Genomic DNA, 21184 nt, shown 5'->3' on the forward strand with positions numbered 1-21184 from the left:
ACATGAAAAAGTTTGGGAACCACTGGTTTACATAACTAAAGAAGTGTCTGCTGCACATGTTTAGATGCCTGTTAGATTGTCAGATCTACCATATGCTGCTTGAATGTGTATGCTGAAAAACATTTAGATTGTCAGATCTATGCTGCTTGAATTTGGATGCTGAAAAACCTTTGCGTACACAAGCTAGGACCTGACGTGAGATATGAGCGTTGGCTGCTATCCAGTCAAACTGACAACATAATGATACATGCCGACAGCTGCGTTGAGAACAACATACAAAAATGTTTCGGTCTGCGCAAGTTTCATAAATGACGGCCCTGGGGTGCGAAGTTGGCATGATGTACAGTAATAATGTACATTTTATCCTAAGGCTGGTGCTACTTACTAGAGCGAAGGCCAAGGGTTCACGATTCTTTTTTAATAAATCTTCCCTCCCCATTCGATCTAAGCTGATGCCGGAGATTTTACTCAAGCACCAGTGCTGTTTCTCCCCAATTACAGAAAATGAACACTAGGTCATAGCCCCTCTATGACCTACTTCTGATTTACTGTAATTGGGGAGAAACGCACATACATTATTCAAGTTAGAAGAGTAGCTGGAACAACATAAATATTGACTTTGCAGCAAAACACTTTTAGAGATTTGCGCAAAAGAAAATTAAGTTGCCGTAGCAACTTACTACACAAATTTAAGAATAGGCACTCAGAAGAGTGCAGACATAATGAAAACAGCAAATGTATAACCTCACAACTCGTCGCATCGTCACATTTTTAAGCACTTTATACTTGACCGGAGTCCCCCTAGCCTCGCGTAGCGATACTAATACCAAAGACAGATGAAGGCTGGCTACGCCAGGCCAGAGTCCCCCAGCTAACAGGTCCACTAGGCTGGCTACGCCAGGCCAGAGTCCCCCAGCTAACAGGTCCACTAGGCTGGCTACGCCAGGCCAGAGTCCCCCAGCTAACAGGTCCACTAGGCTGGCTACGCCAGGCCAGAGTCCCCCAGCTAACAGGTCCACTAGGCTGGCTACACCAGGCCAGAGTCCCACAGCTAACAGGTCCACTAGGCTGGCTACACCAGGCCAGAGTCCCCCAGCTAACAGGTCCACTAGGCTGGCTACGCCAGGCCAGAGTCCCCCAGCTAACAGGTCCACTAGGCTGGCTACGCCAGGCCAGAGTCCCCCAGCTAACAGGTCCACTAGGCTGGCTACGCCAGGCCAGAGTCCCCCAGCTAACAGGTCCACTAGGCTGGCTACACCAGGCCAGAGTCCCCCAGCTAACAGGTCCACTAGGCTGGCTATACGCCAGGCCAGAGTCCCCCAGCTAACAGGTCCACTAGGCTGGCTATACACCAGGCCAGAGTCCCCCAGCTAACAGGTCCACTAGGCTGGCTATACACCAGGCCAGAGTCCCCCAGCTAACAGGTCCACTAGGCTGGCTACACCAGGCCAGAGTCCCCCAGCTAACAGGTCCACTAGGCTGGCTATACGCCAGGCCAGAGTCCCCCAGCTAACAGGTCCACTAGGCTGGCTATACACCAGGCCAGAGTCCCCCAGCTAACAGGTCCACTAGGCTGGCTATACACCAGGCCAGAGTCCCCCAGCTAACAGGTCCACTAGGCTGGCTATACACCAGGCCAGCTAACAGGTATAGGTCCCCTACATTTTTCCTGTTCAGCAAATCTCTGCATCGAAAATAGCCAAGCAACAAGCTCACAACTTGCTGCTGCATTGTTGAGTTCATTGAGCTTGTAAATTTGCCAATTTTCGTCAGTGTTTGCCTATTATTAGGAAACGGGTTGATACCGGATGAGGATCCAAATAGCCAGACGCTGAACACCATGATGTAGCTGTGAATTATCAGGAGTGTGGTGTGACTAACATAATGTCAATTTGATATGTAGTCCTTTGACTGGAAGGAAATTGCCAATGTCAACAGCAGTAAAACAAACATATCTGACTCATTTCTGGAGAAAACACACACACACACACACACACACACACACACACACACACACACACACACACACACACGTTTGCAGCCGGCACATTACATTTGAATTAATCGAAAAGTGCCTGAAGAAGGTCAGTAGACTGAAAGCTTGCTAAATAAATACATTGATTGTGTGCAGATCTGAGTGTGCGGAGCTTCCCTTTATTTTTTTCTCAATTAATCGAAAAGTAAAAGTAAATCCACAATAAAATAATCTATTCCGGGCACCTGCTGGCCTAGTGGTCCAGGCGCATGCCACATATAGGCTTTGGGCTGACAGCGTGTTGTGTGGTCGAGTCATGACGACCTTTGCGGCATGTCTCTCCCCTTCCTGTCAGTCTTCACTTGATATACTATCAATAAAGGCAGAAAAGCCAAAAACAAATCTTCAAAAAAAGAAATCTCTTCCTTTCTCAATATGTGGGAGCGTGGAATGTTCATGGAAGTCCATTCATTAATTAATTTAGGAGTTCCAGGATGTTTGTCACAGTCAGAGCAGGAAACAAACAGATGAGGGGCTAAAACATAACCTCCTTAATGCAGGTAAAAACAGCACTGCTTTCCTCCCTCTGCCATTATGCCCTTGAGACAGACACACACACACACACACACACACTTTATAGGACGTACATTTTGTGACTGCGATTACATTTTTGGTGGGCAAAAACCCAAGCCGAAAATAATGTGTCATGCTGCAACGAGTTGCGAGTTTGTAGATCGGCAATTTTCGGTGAGTGACATCGGCAACTAAGTATAAATCAGTCAAAACTCCAAACCCAACTCCTCAACATCTGAACTCTAGGGGCCCATTTAACCCAACTCCTCAACCTCTGAACTCTAGGGGCCCCATTTAACCCAACTCCTCAACCTCTGAACTCTAGGGGCCCCATTTAACCCAACTCCTCAACCTCTGAACTCTAGGGGCCCCATTTAACCCAACTCCTCAACCTCTGAACTCTAGGGGCCCCATTTAACCCAACTCCTCAACCTCTGAACTCTAGGGGCCCCATTTAACCCAACTCCTCAACCTCTGAACTCTAGGGGCCCCATTTAACCCAACTCCTCAACCTCTGAACTCTAGGGGCCCCATTTAACCCAACTCCTCAACCTCTGAACTCTAGGGGCCCCATTTAACCCAACTCCTCAACCTCTGAACTCTAGGGGCCCCATTTAACCCAACTCCTCAACCTCTGAACTCTAGGGGCCCCATTTAACCCAACTCCTCAACCTCTGAGCTCTAGGGGCCCCGTTTAACACAAATCCTCAACCTCTGAACTCTAGGGGCCGATTTTCACCAGTGTCTTAATTTCTTTGCCGTTTTTAATTTGAACAACATTTTTAAATTCTATGCCGATCTGTTGTGAGCTTGTAGATTGGCTATTTGAACTATTTTCTTTAAATAGTAACAAAAAAGGCTAAGAAGTTTAGGGAAAAGGGGTAAGGCACCGGCAAAAATAGAGCCCTAAATGCCTAACGCTAGCTTTAATCTTTTTCTAATGGTAAGCATAACTCCACAATCCATTTTTATGTAAGAACCCATTTATCTTGAGGACCCAGAACACTGTCCTCAAAATGTGTGCGTCTCACACACACACACACACACGCAAGTCGCAAACTAATCAAAAAGGTATGTAATAGATACATTTCAGAAAAGAGGACGATGCAGCAAAACCACAGTGTGACGTGCGCACAAACAACAAGCCACACTTCAGCAACACATCCTGTGGCATTTTCCCTAAATACAATTGCTCATCAAGAAGTGCCACAGAAGTGCATAATAATCAGCAGACACAGACTCCACCCCCACCCCCGCCTCATTACCATGTCAGAACAAACCTGTTTCACATTGCGGTCCGTTTAGCTTTGGATGACGCGCTCGCGAAAATGAGACAAAAGGTGGATGAGCAATGCTTACTGAAGAAAGAGAGAGAGAGAGAGAAAGAGAGAGAGAGCATGTACGCACGCCAGAGGCGGAAAAAGTACTCACATTGTTTACTTGAGTAAAAGTAATTGAATACTGCAATAATGTAGAAATACTCTGTTACATGTAAAAGTCCGGAATTCAAAATGTACACACAACAAAAGTTGTCAAATGAATGTACAGTAGTGGAGTAAAAGTGCAATATTTGGATCCGAGATGTAGTGGAGTAGTAGTAGTAAAAGTATTGGAAATTAGAAATGCTTCGGTAAAAGTAAAAGTACCCCAAAGTGTTACTAAAGTACAGCCCTTGAGTAAACGTACTTTTAGAGCCCTGACGCACACACTCACGTGTCTCTCCATGGTTCTCAGAGCGTAAAGCATGTGTACGTTAGGATGGAGCCGTGGAGGGCAGTCAGCTCACATTCTGTTTAGTCAAGTCATGTGGTTTTGAGTTGCACACCAACACTGTGGGGGGAAGAAGTACTCACATGTCTTTTACAGTACTTAAGTAGCAATGTAGAAATACCGTAGTATACCCTGTTATAAGTACGGATGCCTATGACTCAAGTAAAAAATGTTACTTGAGTAACATTTAATGTTATTTGATTAAGAAGAAGTAGAAAAGTGTTGGCATTTGAAATATATTATGTTTCACACACATGATATACTGTATGTGTGAAACATTTTCAATAATAGGTCTACAAGCTGCCAAAGCATCACAATGCAACGTGTGTTGTGCCTTGAACAGTAGTTGAAGTAAAAAAAAAAAAACATGGCTCATTTGGTTAATGTATGTTTTGAAAATGAATTAATAATCTAAATATGAGAAGTAACTAGGAACTAAAGCTGTCAAATATCTAAAGTATTGAAAAATGAAAACAGTCAAGTGAAGTCATAGTACCTAACAATTGTACTCTTAGTACTTGAGTAGCTGTACTCGGTTGCTTTCCATGTCTACACTGTGGGAATGGGCCTGCGGGGCAGCACAAACAGATGTGCATTGAGAATAATTAGACATGCACGTGCAACAAGGACAGATAAGCATGAATAAACATGCCAATGGGAAGTCTCCGAAGGGGGACCAAAGGATTCAGAAGCAAGACAGATGTGAATGGCACACTGTGTGCAAATAGAACCTCTCAAAGTTCTGGGGGTCCACCGTGGCCAAATTGAATTCCAAACCGGGGGTCCTTGAAATTAAAACGTCTGAGGACCACTTCATTAGGCACCGCTACGTGAACATGAAGAGCTCAGTGCGGCGCTCAAAAGGACTGTAGTGAAACATAACTATGGCCTTCTAAGTCCAACATGCCCCATCTCGCCCCCAAGCTTCTCCTTTAGCATCCGTGACTACATTCAGCTCAGGCCAGCAAAAAGCCGTCGCAGATTTTGTACCGATCACTGATGGCAAAAGACGTCACAACGTGCCATTTGCCTGAAAAATACCACTTATCAAGCATAATTCAGAGTAAAGCCCATAATCAAATTCGGTCCGCGGGTGAGTGTGGCTTTTGTTGCTCCACTGGCTCGCGAGACTCGGTGCAATGGGCCAAGGAGAAGCGTGCAGCATGAAAAGTAAACTCACGTGTGAGAAACAATATGGCTAATAGCGTTGAGTGGCATACAGTGACGCAACTGTAACTGATCTGATTTAGGCTTATCCTTTGCTTCTCTTTCATGCCCCCCCCCCCCCCACAATTTCAGATGACTAAAATAGGACTAAAACTAAATGGTGCGTTATACAAAAGACTAAGACCAAGACTATATCCAAATTTGCTGTCAAAATTAACACTGGTTGGAAAACCACTGCTGCTACAATCATATTAACACTGGATGGAAACCACTGCTGCTACAATCATATTAACACTGGATGGAAACCACTGCTGCTACAATCATATTAACACTGGATAGAGACCACTGCTGCTACAATCATATTAACACTGGATGGAAACCACTGCTGCTACAATCATATTAACACTGGATAGAGACCACTGCTGCTACAATCATATTAACACTGGATAGAGACCACTGCTGCTACAATCATATTAACACTGGATGGAAACCACTGCTGCTACAATCATATTAACACTGGATAGAGACCACTGCTGCTACAATCATATTAACACTGGATAGAGACCACTGCTGCTACAATCATATTAACACTGGATGGAAACCACTGCTGCTACAATCATATTAACACTGGATAGAGACCACTGCTGCTACAATCATATTAACACTGGATAGAGACCACTGCTGCTACAATCATATTAACACTGGATGGAAACCACTGCTGCTACAATCATATTAACACTGGATAGAGACCACTGCTGCTACAATCATATTAACACTGGATGGAAACCACTGCTGCTACAATCATATTAACACTGGTTGGAAACCACTGCTGCTACAATCATATGAACACTGGATGGAAACCACTGCTGCTACAATCAAGCGGTTGCTGAGGCTGAAAAGTAAACATCTAATGCTGATTTCACACTGGCTAATGGAAAAAACCCCATAAAAAAAGACTCCTCAACTAACAAAGGTTTGGTTGACTAATTCATTGATTAATCTGAGGCGACAGCCGTACTTTTCATTCCTTTGGTTAATTTCCATATTTCCATCTCCCCACGTCAAGCACGATCAAACCGTCCAATGACAGTGACGTCTGAAACGTAATCAACTAAAAATAGCTTGAAGAAAAATAATTACTTATCTGTAATTTACAGTAGGACAAATTGTAAATTAGGTTCAACACTGACTTTTGCCATTCCATTTCTCTGTCTAAGTCTGTTTGTCTTTCTGACAACAAACTTGTTCTGCTGAACCCTGTGGTTCCTTGCCACAGTCAACTTCTCTTGAACCATACTGTTGTTGTTGTGGTGTGTGTGTGTGTGTGTGTGTGTGTGTGTGTGTGTGTGTGTGTGTGTTCGCTCGCACGAACGCTCTAGTCCACGCATGTGCGTGCGTGCATGTGTGCTTCTATTACTATACTTGCGTGGGCCGTGTCTCCCTACAAGTACAGTATAGTAGAATCTGAGAAATAGATCAAAATAAAAAATAACATTGTCTTGTGGGTGGACGTTGGGTCGACGGACATCACAAACATAATGATTTTCAGGCCACGAAGAGGCTTAACACAATCCGTACTTTTGGCGGAATGCTCCGCCATAAGGACTGTAATAACCTTCCGCTCGTGTTGGAATGTTCCGTCAGATTAGCTTTATTATGGATATCAATCCGCATCGCTGAGAACTATTTTTTAAATATTATTTTGGCTCTGCCTTTCCTTCTTTAGCGATCCTAGACCGGATCGCGCTGCCGTCCACCTCCCATTATACAGGCAGACTAATGTGGAAGTGAAATTACTGCCGTCGAAGCGAAAACATTGTGAAACTGACTTACATGGCTGGTTAAGACCGATATGAGGTTAGGGGACTTACGTGGCTGGTTACGACTGAGGTTAGCGTTAGGGTTCAAGTTAGGGTTAGATTTAGGATTACGGTTAATAATAATCGGACAACGTCACATCGGACAATGGCTGACAATACTGGCTGCATTGCATGGTGTTGATAAGGGCTGATGAAATCAACTGATAACATCCGAAGCTGCTAGAAAATGTGTGCCATTCACAAAATCGCTGCATGTGTGTGTGTGCGACTGTGTGTTGTTAGTCTCATTTTCCACCCTCGTTAATCCCTTTAATGGAGGTACTCAGTGTTGCTGCTGTCAACAACGGCGCTCCCGTGCGGAAACACGCAGGTACCCTCCTTCCCGCCGTGATGCGGCTCGTTAACAGTGGGAACATTGTTACCTCATCCCCAAAAAACGGCGAGACAGACGGCGAAAAACAGGAAAAATCTGTTCTCCTTTTCCTGCCAATGAATGATTGTATTGAGAAACAAGACAACGAGGCGACGGGAGGGCTGAGAGCGTCCTTCCTATACGCTGCGTTCATTGACTCATTGTTATTGGCTCTCTGGTGTGCTTGTTTAGTGGCAGGTGTACACGCTTACGTATATCCAGACTTCCATTTGCTTCTGACCATGGGGTATACTATATTTTCGAAGTGATTATTCTACTGATAACGTTTTTGTTTAATCAAATAATTGATGAGCAGCATGCCTCATGCCTCCGTTTTTGATACCACCTATGGTCATTGATACATTAGTCTCGGTTTTCCTATGCATTTATGGATGTGTAAATACTGGCCGCAAACCCCCCCAAAAAAAGATGAAGTCTGTGGATTCTACTCGTATCAAACCAAATACTATGCTTGTTCTCGACATATGGTAGAGTCCAGCGTTCCAGGGGGTGGCCAGCAAAATAATTTAAAGTTATGAATCAAATGGACCATTATAGACAAATCCATGGAGGGGAGCCCAGGGCACGGCCATAGCTGAGATGTAACATTAAGTACAGCTTTAAATCTCAGCACTGATTAGCTACACCTGGCCTACAGGGCACTGCTCCATGGATTCGTCTATAGGTGCAGTGTGTGCCTCAGTGTACACTCAAGGGTTATGATAAACAGACAAAGCAGCCCGCCCAACGCGCAATGTTCCGGTCACCACAACCTTCTTCCAAGCATGCACCGTGCTGGCATTGGGTCCCAGCCAGAGATAAGCATGTCAAATGGGGGTCTGTCTGTGGACCAATGCATACCAAACCGCCGGTCCTTGACATTAGAAAAGGCTGAGAACCAGTGGTGTACAACACGTGCAGCGTCGTGATATCTGAATTCTATTTATTTTTCTCCGCGATGGGAGCCGGCGGCAAGGTCAAGGTTGTGGGAGGGAGGGAGCGGAGGAGGAAGGACAATGAGGGACTCCTCGCAGTCATGTTGTGTCTGGCGTGTTTTTTCCTGCCGGGGGACGGCTCCTAACGGCCCCATCTGTGCTGATAGGAAGCGGAGAGCGCCCGTATGTGGGCCAGCATGACGTCAATGGACCTGCAGCAACCAGCGCTACAGGAACCACAATATCACTGACAACCCCCCCCCCCCACACACACGCACACACACACACACACACACACACACACACACACACACACTCCCACTCCTGCTTGCTCTCCCCTGCATAGATCTACACAGCTAAATACTGAGTGTTAATTTAACACAGTGTGTGTAAAACTGGACACAGAGGGGTCTCTGTCTGTCTGTCTGCCTGTCTGTCTGTCTGTCTGTCTGTCTGGTCTGTGTCTCTCCATCTGTCTATCTGGCCTGCCTGTCTGTCTGTCTGATTTGTTTTATTAAGACATCATAAGAGAAAAATAAATACTACATGTTTATCAGAGAAACGTCAAGATATAAACATAACAATGTCCGTTTGTCTCTCTAACTAGGACCGTCTGTCTAAGTTACTCTCCGTCTGTCTGCCTGTCTCACTCTCTCGTTTTTTCCTTCCATCTCAGATAACGTCAGCATGCGCCTGCATGCTGCGTGCGTGCATGCATGTTTTCTCGGTGTGCATGTTTCCTCAAACCATAACCACGTGCACAGCTCCAGTAGGTTGAGGCTGGGTTAGGGAGAGGGCGAGGCGACCTAAACCCTGATTACAGAGTTGTTGCACATGTACATGTAAAGGACCAGTGGTGGAAGAAGTACTCAGATGTTTTACTTAAGTGAAAGCAGCAGCACTACAATATAAAATAACTCTGGTAAAAGTAAAAAGGCCTGAAGTCAAAGCTTCAGATACTCAAAGTTATGCGTGTGTGTGTGTGTGTGTGTGTGTGTGTGTGTGTGTGCGCGCGCGTGTGTGTGTGTGTGTGTGTGCGTCATCTATAACAGTTAAACATCTACAGTTTAATCGTAATAATGACCTTTATTTAATTTACCACAAGTTAGTTCCAACATAAGCAAGAAACATGAAGAGTTTCCCATTTTGATTATTCTGTCCTGCACCAGCGCCAAGAATGGATGTGCATAACCGTGTCAATAGAACGGACAGACATGTCAGAGTGTCAGAGCAGTAGTTGAGACGGAGACGCAGGAACAGAAGACGGCAGAGAGGTGGGGAGGAGGAAACGGCTATAGAAGACTTGATATATTGACAATTTTGTCAACAAATAGAAACTAGACTAAAATGTTATGGATAGGGAGAGACTAGTGGAGAAGAACTAAAAGACAAAGGTTAAAGGTTAAAGTCTGTAGTGCTGAATGCGAGATTTGTTCTCCGCATTTGACCCATTACATCTCGGTGAATCATTTGTAGTTGATCTAAGCCCCCAATCCAAGCTCCAACCCGTGATGCTTGGTGCCAAGCAGGGAGGGATAGGGAGGGACTAGTGGAGAAGAGATCCAGTAGAACTAAAAATCAGTCATTTTATGTTTGGTTGCATGCTGAAAATAGAAGATCTGAAAGCTCACAACGCTTGTAGATCCGCTATATATCAACAAGCTTGTAGATCGGCTATTTTCTTTGACTGATGGTGTGTGTGACATCATCATAGTACTGATGGTGTGTGTGACATCATCATAGTACTGATGGGGTGTGTGACATCATCATAGTACTGATGGTGTGTGTGACATCATCATAGTACTGATGGTGTGTGTGACATCATCATAGTACTGATGGTGTGTGTGTCATCATCATAGTACTGATGGTGTGTGTGACATCATCATAGTACTGATGGTGTGTGTGACATCATCATAGTACTGATGGTGTGTGTGACATCATCATAGTACTGATGGTGTGTGTGTCATCATCATAGTACTGATGGTGTGTGCGACATCATCATAGTACTGATGGTGTGTGTGACATCATCATAGTACTGATGGTGTGTGTGTCATCATCATAGTACTGATGGTGTGTGTGACATCATCATAGTACTGATGGGGTGTGTGACATCATCATAGTACTGATGGTGTGTGTGACATCATCATAGTACTGATGGTGTGTGTGACATCATCATAGTACTGATGGTGTGTGTGACATCATCATAGTACTGATGGTGTGTGTGTCATCATCATAGTACTGATGGTGTGTGTGACATCATCATAGTACTGCAGCAGGACTCACCTGGCAGACAGACTCTGGTGACAGGGGGCGGGGCCACCGGAGACCTCCTACGAGCAAAGATCAGTAGAGTTCTTGTTTAGGCTAAACAGCTTGACACACAGTAGGGCAATAAATAGGTTGAAAATAACAGTGTTAAAACCCATTTTGACCCGAGATCAGATTCTAAAAATGTCTTCTACATCCTGACAGTTTTCTGAAAAAGCTATGTTTCTATGTCAGTCGTTCTTCGATTTTTCCAAAATAGCAAATAGATCTACAAGCTCATAGCGTGCCACCGAGTGGCGCGCTACGAGCTTGTAGATCTGCTATATTTCAATAGCTAAAGCATAACATAATGCTAACACCAAAAGGGGTTCCCGCGCAAAATGGGTTAAACAATGTAGACATTGAACCATATGGGAAAACTTTTACTTTCCGAGAGAAAAATTAACACTAAGGAGGATTTTCCTGTTCATGTCTGATGCTACTGTAGCCCTAAGTGACCTTATAGAGTGTATGTGTGTGACATCACCATCATGGCAAAATAAAACTACAGTCTGGCTTTGACAGCCCAAACACCTAAACAGAAAAGTCCTATCTGATTGCGTTAAATTAAACAATGCTAAACTCACTTTGCCACTCACTTTATGCATGCGCATATCCTCTATCCACATGATGGTGTTATATTGAATATATTGAAAGAAAGAAAGAATATGACACTATTGGGAGGGCATCTTCATTCCTACTCTCACCTATGGTCATGAAGTGTGGGTCATGACCGACAGAATAAGGTCGCAAATACAAGCGGCCGAAATGAGTTTTCTTCGACGGGTGGCTGGCATCTCCCTTAGAGATAGGGTAAGAATGAGAAGTTCAGTCACGCGAGTAGAGTCGCTACTTCTTCGCTTGGAAAGCAGCCAGCTTAGGTGGTTCGGGCATCTGGTTAGGATGCCTCTCGGGCGTCTGTCTCCCTAGGGAGGTCTTCGAGGCACGTCCCACTGGGAGGAGCCCCCGGGGCAGACCAAGGCGCAGTTGGAGGAATCACATCGACTCACTGGCCTTGGAACACCTCAGGATCCCCCAGGAGTAAGTTCTGAGAGGAAAGTCTGGAGCTCCCTGGTGGAGCTGTTGCCCCCGTGACCTTACTACGGATAAGTGGTTGAAGATGGATGGATGGGAGTGTATGGTTTATGGCAGGAGTTCTCAAAGTTGGGACCCCAGAAAATGCTTTGGCCGTGTCTTGCGGCCCCCACCCCGCCCCCGCCACACCACCAATACAAACTGACCGCTACAATAACCTTAATAAAAGATCAAATACATCATACGGTAAATACTGAAAAAAAGTTTAAGGAAAGTTTATGCATGCACTATGTGTACTACATATGTAAACTCTCAATTTTAATTTTCCAGCCATTCAGTTGAAAAAAAAAGAACCCCCCCTTTTTATATAATTTCGGCACCCCCCGAGGGGTCGCGACCCCCAGGTTGAGAACCCCTGGTTTATGGCAGTGGTTCCCAAACTTTTCAGGTCAAGACCCGGCTTTTTTCCACTACTTCTTAATTCTATATTTTTATGTAGGCTATGGAATTTCTTAGATTTGCTTAGTTTAAAATATCTTAAAAGATATATATATATATTTTTTTAAATGTAGGAAAACAAATGGGAGTTGTGACCCATAAAAATTGGTCCGTTACTCACAATTGGGTCCCGAGTCACGACCCACTGTTTGGGAAGACAGTGGGTTTATGGTGCCCTTCAATGGTTACGGTATGACGACATGTGCAAATGAATTATTCACCTCCCGTTCATTTCCAAGCAGAGAATGGAAATCTTCACGTAAGTAATTTAGCATCAGAGAAAATAAAAACGCTGTGGCACTTCAGGAGACACTACCAAGTAATTGTTTTGCAGGAGTCACTGACGTTTCGACTTTCGTCAAAACAATAAAACACGTGCAGACCAGTCGAGTGCGCCAGTATATTTTATTTGGGTAGTCTCTCCTGAAGTGCCCAGGCATCATTATTTTCTCTGAGCCATAGTTTTCACATCACGTGCCTTGTACGTTGTTGAACTTTGATGTGGATTTCGCCATCGAACCAATCTATTAGAAAATCAGCGATAATCAATATTTTTTATGAAACAATCGATTAAAAATCGATCCCTATTTTGGCATGCCATTATAGGAGAAAAAAGAAAGTAAGTAAAAAAAGAAAGTGTTGAGAACTTTTTTTGTCATCATTGTAGTATAAAATAACACTTAAGTGTTTAATCAATAATAACTCTCAAGTGGTTATTCAATAACTATTCGATCAATCGAAAAAGTTATGATTTTGTTACAGTCCCCGGATTTCTAAGAAAATAATTTGACAGCTGCATCCCTAATCTGATGTCACTGAACTATTCTCCCCCAAATCATGAAAATATTTCAGCAAACTGGTGTCACGTAGTATAGTACAAACACTGCTTTAAGTCCTCTGTCTGAGGCGTTCAAATGCAAACAGCCGTGGCAGAAACTAGCACAGGACTCCTGGGGAAGCTTAAGATGTTGAAACTCTCTGAAGTCTCAGTTGCATGAGAACATATTCTTTAAACCTGTCTTAGAGGCTGCTGTAGGACATCTGTGACACACTAGCGCCCCCAAGTGATCCATGTTGACACAGTCACAGGGGGGGGGGCAGGGGTCTGTGGCCTACTTGAGAATAACTTGGAAACTACCAGTAACTATATGCAGCTATTAGTGTAGAATAGATCTTCGTCTCACACAAACATTAAATTCCCTTTGACAATGAATAGAGAATATACTGTATGTCAGTGGCGTCAACTCCGTGGGTGCTCAGGAGCAGAAGCACCCACTGGCAAAATAATAAGCCAATAATAATAAGTTGCAGGGCGGGTGGGCACCTTAAAATATATAGGCTACTCTAAGGTGGGCACCCACTGTCGTTATAGGAACCTTCCGCCACTGCTGTATGTCATATGTGTGGACGAGCAAATCGGCTATTTCTGTCCTTTTCGGATGAATTGAAAATGGTGGACCCTTTATTGTCAACAAGTGTAATGCTTTATGCCGGGTGTCGCCCCACAGTTAACAGTTTTTGTATGGAGTTAATTGTGCTTGAAATGTACTGTAATTCAGCAAACTGATAATAAATACTTCAATCAATCAATCAACACAACGATTGAATTCCCATTGACAATGAATGGAGAATTTACGTCTGAGCAAATAGACATGTTTACGTCATGACGTACGATGATCACTTCACACCGGTGATATTATATTTACAACGCATCCATTCTATCTGTTTCTTTCAATCGCCTGTATCTCCTATTCCCTTTATGGTCAAAACAACGTTTCTTTGATGGCACAGAGCCGACGATGTGGAGCCCTCCAGTGCACCGGCATAGATCGATTTGATAGTTCCCTAGTTTATTCTCACTGCCGGAAGTCTGGAAATGTGGCTTTTCAAAATAAGAGCTCAACTGGGAAAAATGCTGGCGTGAATTAGATCCTAATTTGTCAATAAATGCTAGCGGGCTAAGTGTTAAGAACAATTTAACATGCAGTGCCTCCGTCCCACTCCTCCCACCCAACATTCCCCACTGACTCCGCACCACTCCTCCCACCCAACATTTCCTACTGACAGGTGCTGCTCCAGTCCGTAGGAGTGCCCCTAGGGCCGATTCATACTCTCATATATAATTTTAGAGCCGAAATAAAAGTCGGTTCGGCGCTGTAGAGCCTACAATGTGACGTCATTTGAGGTTCGGGGGAGCGGGTACCGTCCTAAAGTCGGTTCTTCGGTGCTACCGAAATAATTTCGGCACTCCAGCGGTAAAATAGGAGTATGAATCAGCCCCTAGACTCCACAGTGGTGGGCAGGTACTTTACCACTGTGCCAACCAAGAACTATTATTATTATTATTTTTTTTTTTTCTGGTGCCATGGTGGAATCACTTACTTATTTGACGAGCACTGTACATTGGTCAATGTGGTGAAATTGTTCCTGACTGTGCGGAGACTTGCCAGGACCTAAAAAACAACAACAGAATAACCCGAATCAGTAATTACAATTTATTTACTGATGGCTGTCAATCATGACATGGTGTTGAGGGCAGAACCAAATGCGTCTGACCCTTACCTGTGCAAATGGAGTCACAATCAAGTCTGATTCTCCATGTCTGAAATTACAAGAAAGATATTAGTAGGGTCAACCATGTAATTCTGGCAATATATGGATCTGAAAATCTAATAATTGCTAAATGCTGTTCTACCAGCAGCTGATGCCAGAGATAAAGTAGTCCATTTGGAATCTTGAAGTTTGTTGCCTACAATAACAGATGTACAGTATGTTTTCACGTCACTGAAGAATGATTCCATGATCAACTATGGTCTGCTCTCTCAACTCAAGTGGCAGCTTGCCATGGCGTGAGAAGCTCAACTTATTCTGCGCTGCAGTACCGGTAATCTGATTCTAGCTAGGTCAACGTAATCATCACGCAAGTTCAGCACTTCAGGCTTTTCACTCCGAATCAGTCCTCCCGAGTACAGATCATGTACTGTAAATGCACATAATGATAAACAGACCTGAGGTAATATAATCTGAAACGTGCAGATTGAGAGGCTGTAACCTCTGCTTTTTATGGAATCCGAAACTGCCCGGGACCCAGATAAAACATTGACCCGATACAGGTCTAGGGTATTGTTCTAATACTAATACTTCTAATGATTAGTTTGATTGATGCTTATTATAACTTGATATAGTTCATTGGTTCTCAACGTCAGGTCCGGGCCCTCCAAGGGGTCCAAATGGACCCAATTGTACACTCTCAGAGTTAAATTAACACTGAGAATTGTACGGTATAGATTGGGATCCCAAAGAGAATGTTTTCTCTTTGGGATCCCAATCTATACCGTACAATTCTCAGTGTTAATTTAATGTGTACAATCAAGTGTTAGTTATTTTGATCCCTGGTAGGTTGAGAAACAGTGATATAGCTTTTAGGTGTAGCTAGTGTGACTGAGGTGAAGTGACAGACTGAAAGTAATGACTGTAAAAGGGTACATTTGCCACACTTGAAACTCCATTACTTTTTATTGTCGATTAATTAGTTCCAAGTGTGCCAGCTTAATTGCTTTTACTGCTAGAGATAAACCATTGCTTTACACAAAAAAATTGGAAGCCCATTCTGAATATGAGCACAGCAGGGTTTATGCCTAATGTATTGCACAGTGCCATGCATCGAAACTAGCCAAATTGCAAGGTCATATGACCTTGTATATTCGATGCGCAAATGCGATGTGCAACCAAGAATAACTCAAGCTTGAGGCAACTAATCTGTCAACTACCACTGCCCTAAACATGTAATGATGTTGTTAGTAGGAATAAACACAGAAGTACCAGAGAGGAAGTGGAGCCAAACTGAGTTCCTGTTCTACACAAAAAGGAGGTGGTTCCCCCAGAGGCAAAAATAAAGGGAACAAATATTATTTTACAGAATGGGCGCCCAGATTGTGAGGCATCAGCAGGGACCATCGCCATGCTGGCTTGTGGTGGATATCTTTGTCAAGTTTCTATTTTTGCCATGGACATACAAATACAATCCTTGAAAATAACACATTTGAGAGTGGACTACTAATGTGCCATAATAAATCAGTGTCATACTGTGCCTAATATGTTTGGTGAGAGAATATTATTCTCTCACCAAACCTGAAACTGACATTCAGTAATTGGGTCTTATGATCAAAACAAGAGCATTGTAATGTTATGTTAAAAACAAACAAACTACCCCCACACGGACAAGGACAAGGACAAGACACATGTGTCCGCGTACACTGTGCGGCCACATTGATGACCTCTGGACAATGGACTCACAGTTCACTGACGATGGAGGAGTTGCGGGACATGGACTTGGGCGACAGCTCGTAGTCGCTGTCAGAGCGGTAGAGGAACGACTCTCGCCGCTGGCCGTCTCTGGCCAGGTTGGGATGCAGAACCAGGCCCGAACCCGGAGACGACGCCTGGAGGTCTGACGGGCTGCCGCACGCCGACGAGCCATTCTCTATCTCAAAGCTAGGAGAGAAGAGACGAGAGGAGAATGATGACACCTGGATTAACCCATCAAGACCTGGAACGCACTTTAGTATTTAACCACGTTAACCATTATTTTATACTTTAGCTATTGAAAAATAGCAGATATACAAGCTAGCGCTACGAGATTGTAGATCTGCTATTTTTGAAAATGTCTTATTATTATTTCCCGGTGAAAGTTCTTTAACTCAAATCTTTGCTTCTGGGGTGTCCCTGGAACAAAATATTTTGAGGTCAGCGGCATAATTCTAGGGTTCTTGAAAGAAGTTTGAGCAAGACTGATATAGATCATAGGTTATAGGATAGGATTTAAGAAGACATTTGTAGAATCTGGTCTCTGGTATAAAATCTCACAACAGAAAAATCTTGTTAAACAAAATGCAATAAGTCAAAAAGAGCCCGCCACATTAGCCCCGTTTCAACCAAAACAACATCAAAACGTATTATTTGTATGTTTTGTATATACAGCCAGCCATTTGAGAGGCTTTAACCTCTGTTTTTTTGGATATATCCTTTTGTGGCCAGATGTAATTTTGATGTCTAGTAGGACTATAGTAAATAATAAAAAAAGAAATCGCTATAACATTTTGTAAAACAATAAAGAAAGCAGCAAATTAAAAAAATATCACTCATCTTTTACTTTCTCCAATAACAACCTAAACCATGAACCTTGGTTGGAAAAAACCTAAAGTTGTCCTTTAATCCATGGTGACAATGACAATTACAGTATGTCTCTTCCTAGACACAAAACATTAAACTATTGATACTATGCAGGCTTGCACAATTATCATACAAATCAACCAAACAACCTTTGTCCAAAAACACAGGTCAGCTGACTCAGCTCCATAAATAGTGAGCAAATAAAAACCATTAAAATGTGTCCATTACGTGTAGGTCATAGGTGAGATCCATATATATATTGATTGAAAAAGGGGGAGGGTTGGAAGTGTGTGTGTGTGTGTGTGTGTGTGTGTGTGTGTGTGTGTGTGTGTGTGTGTGTGTGTGTGTGTGTGTGTGTGTGTGTGTGTGTGTACATGCACATATACCTATGCATGACGTATGCACATGGGGGGTAACTATAGAATCAATCTAGGTCAGCCCCCAATGCTGGGCATAGGTCTAGGTCCGACCTAAACCATGCCATTGTTCAAACTAAATCCATCAATGACGTAGACACGGACGTCATAGACACAAAGTCATGCATTTGATCTGACCAGCGTGCTCCGAGGTGGGGAGCGGAACCAAAGAAAACTACCGTCCGTGACTGATCTCCAAAATCAGCTCAGACATAGGATTTGTCACGGTACTCTGTCTGGTGTTAGTAGTTTTATTAGTTTAGTTTCTGCTTAGGTTTCATCAACCCTCAAAACTAGAGACGATACAAAATGAGTACGTGTGAAATGCGATATTTGCATTTGCGTCTGTCCAACGACATCCACGGGCGGACACGGTCCAGTCTTCACCATGAAATGGGGTGGAGGACCGGATGGGTCATTCTGTAACTAGATCACCAGGCAGGAGGACCGGATGGGTCATTCTGTAACTAGATCACCAGGCAGGAGGACCGGATGGGTCATTCTGTAACTAGATCACCAGGCAGGAGCCGGAGGTCAGATGGGACTGGGCTTATTAGAGGGCAGAGGTCCAGCGATCAGCGGCGCCACACACCAGGACAACATCATATACCAGTAATCCTAAATTAAACAGCTGTGTTCCTCTTGAGAAGATTACTTATATTTTGAGAAATTCGAAAGGGATTGAATTTCTTTTGAAGATTTGGCAACCTTATTTGAATTATATGGACAATTTGTCCTTACCTGTATCAGAAATGTTATAAGTTAGTTATTTCCAGCTATCTTAGTCTGGATCTATTCCGGAAACAACTTTTTCTGTATAGTAGATTTGTCTCTTCTTGTTTTGTTTTGTTTTTTCCACGTTTTATGTATTTTATTGTATTATTTATTTTGTATAATATTATTATTATTGTTATGCTTCAACTGTGCTGTCTTCTATGCATGTGGGGTTGTATGTGGGGAGGGGGAGGGCTGTGGACGGGTTGTCTGTGTATGTTGTGAAAAATTGAAAATAAAAACAAAATATTCAAAACAAAACCCATTAATTTGCGACTCACAGATTTCACAGTGAGCGAGTGAGATTGTGCGAGTGTGTTTGAGAGAGATGCTGAAAAGAGAGAGAGCTTTATGAGTGATAGAGAGAGACAGCCACAGATTTTGTTTTGTTTGTAGGCCTAGTACCTGCTCCTAATAAATCCTAATTTATCATTGATAAAGACAGCTTTGCTTGCCAGAAACAACTCAAGAAGAAGCCATTATATCATAATGACAACGTATAAATTAGGCTGGGGCCTCATCATGGAGCAGCATGTTAAATTCAACCACTGCATTTACATCATAAATAATCCAACTGCAGACACGAGATGAGCCTGTCCTCAGGAATCACTCAATCAGTCTGTCTATCCTTAATGGAACCACGTCAGACCATGTTAGTGTTTGACCCACATTCAGCCACCACACCTCACCCTAATCTGTGGGATTGTCTGATCTGATCTGCCACAGGGACACTCTCCAACCTACACCTCTGCCAGAGAAGAGTGATCACACACACACACACACACACACACTCACTCACTCACTCACACTCACACTCACACTCTCCCCCTCTCTCCCCAGGGTACAACCCCGTGTGCGTCATCATAGACGACACACGCAAATACACAGCGGTGCATTTAAAATCCCTTAATCTGACACAATCATGCATTAAGCCGTAGTAGTATTCAACAACCTGGGTTTGCTATATAAATCCTTATTTAATCTGCAAAATAGAGCATTTGAATAGATGCTATCGTCAAAAGTCTATCATCTCTGTCGGCTCAAAATTATATCCAAAACTGTTACTTTTCAGGATGTAAATTCTAAAATAGCAAAAGGAGCAGATCTACAAGCTCAAATTGAGCTTGAGGACCTGTTACTTGTGTGTGACACTGTCGTATGATCAAGTAGTAGGCCATTAATATACGGGAAAAAACACAATGTTTAAATAAGGAGATAAGAGGTTTCTGCCCGACAGCAACAATTATGCTTATTCCAAAATACACACATACTGTAAAGGCCTTTACACACCGGGAGTGTGACCAATAAACACAACTATTTCACATCAAACTTTAGCGATGCCTCATTCATACAGGTTGCCTTGATTCATACAGGTTGATGCCTTGTTTCACGGCTCAAAATCCCATCTTGTCCCGAACAATCACTTTATCACCTCGTTATGTCATCGTTCTGTGTGGATGTACTTAATCACACACACAAGTCACTCAGAGCCTTCATACTGTACTGCCTTGTACGATAAAGTATGAACATACGGTATGACTGTAAAAGCTAGAGATGCATCACAGTTAATCAAACTTAATGTAATTGATTATTTAAAAAAAGATAATGTAATAAAATAATAGATTAATAGTCTATAGGCATCATGACAATGCGTCATGATGTGCCACGTTGTGAGCTTGTAGATCTTTCACTATTACAAATTAATGCTTAAGTGGTTAATTGATGCATTAATACAAATTAAAATACAAAAATAAAACTAATCAACAAACTAAAGTAAGCAACAGAACAACAACAGCTAACAGTTGCAGCAGTCCTGTCCTACAAGCAACACCGTACTCGGGAGTCAAAAGTCACCTGGGTGCGAGGTGGCTGACCACCTCTTCGCTGAAGTCAAAGTGCGCTGCCGGGCGGCCTCTATGGGACCTCCTGAACATTCTCCTCCTCTCCAGTTCCACTCGCCTGCGCCCTCGCTCCTCGCTGGCCATGACTAAACACTGGCCACTCTATCTGCCGTGGCACACATGCACACAGACGTACACGCGTACACATACGCACGCACACGCGTACACACAGACTTGCACACATACACACGCTGCTCTGTCCTGCAAAAGGCCACATGCTGTCTGAACGTAGGCTGAGGCTGACCACTGGATAGAGGGCAGACCTGGGCCGGACTCCAGGGACTGGACTCGTTTCTCTCGCCCTCTGCTCATCTGAATGCTTCCCTCTCCATCGAATCTCTCTTAATCTCGCTCTCTCTCTTAATCTCTCTCTCTCTCTCTTAATCTCTCTCTTTCTGTCTATCTCTCCCTCAAATTGTCTCGTCTCTG

General features: G+C 43.5%; 1 protein-coding gene across 3 annotated transcripts in view; it reads right to left on the minus strand.

Annotated features, from left to right (window-relative positions):
* The window catches only part of LOC308325751 (3',5'-cyclic-AMP phosphodiesterase 4C-like), a 97051-nt gene that overhangs the window by 40952 nt on the left and 34915 nt on the right, over positions 1-21184 (minus strand). For 2 of the 3 annotated variants that reach the window (XR_013965067.1, XM_080778425.1), the window contains exons 4-7: positions 16789-16986; positions 15055-15094; positions 14875-14945; positions 10936-10982 (exon numbers count right to left, since the gene is read on the minus strand). Coding sequence is in view for 2 of the 3 variants with exons in the window: in XM_080778425.1 (XP_080634551.1) it covers positions 10936-10982; positions 14875-14945; positions 15055-15094; positions 16789-16986 (356 nt within the window). In the remaining variant the exon portion in view is untranslated. Of the gene's footprint in view, positions 1-10935; positions 10983-14874; positions 14946-15054; positions 15095-16788; positions 16987-20708; positions 20820-21184 lie in introns of those variants that run through there. The other variant, XM_080778426.1, reaches the window with a different exon arrangement.

Source organism: Protomyctophum bolini (genome assembly GCF_963924005.1).
Source record: "Protomyctophum bolini genome assembly, chromosome: 12".
Lineage (NCBI taxonomy): Eukaryota > Metazoa > Chordata > Actinopteri > Myctophiformes > Myctophidae > Protomyctophum > Protomyctophum bolini.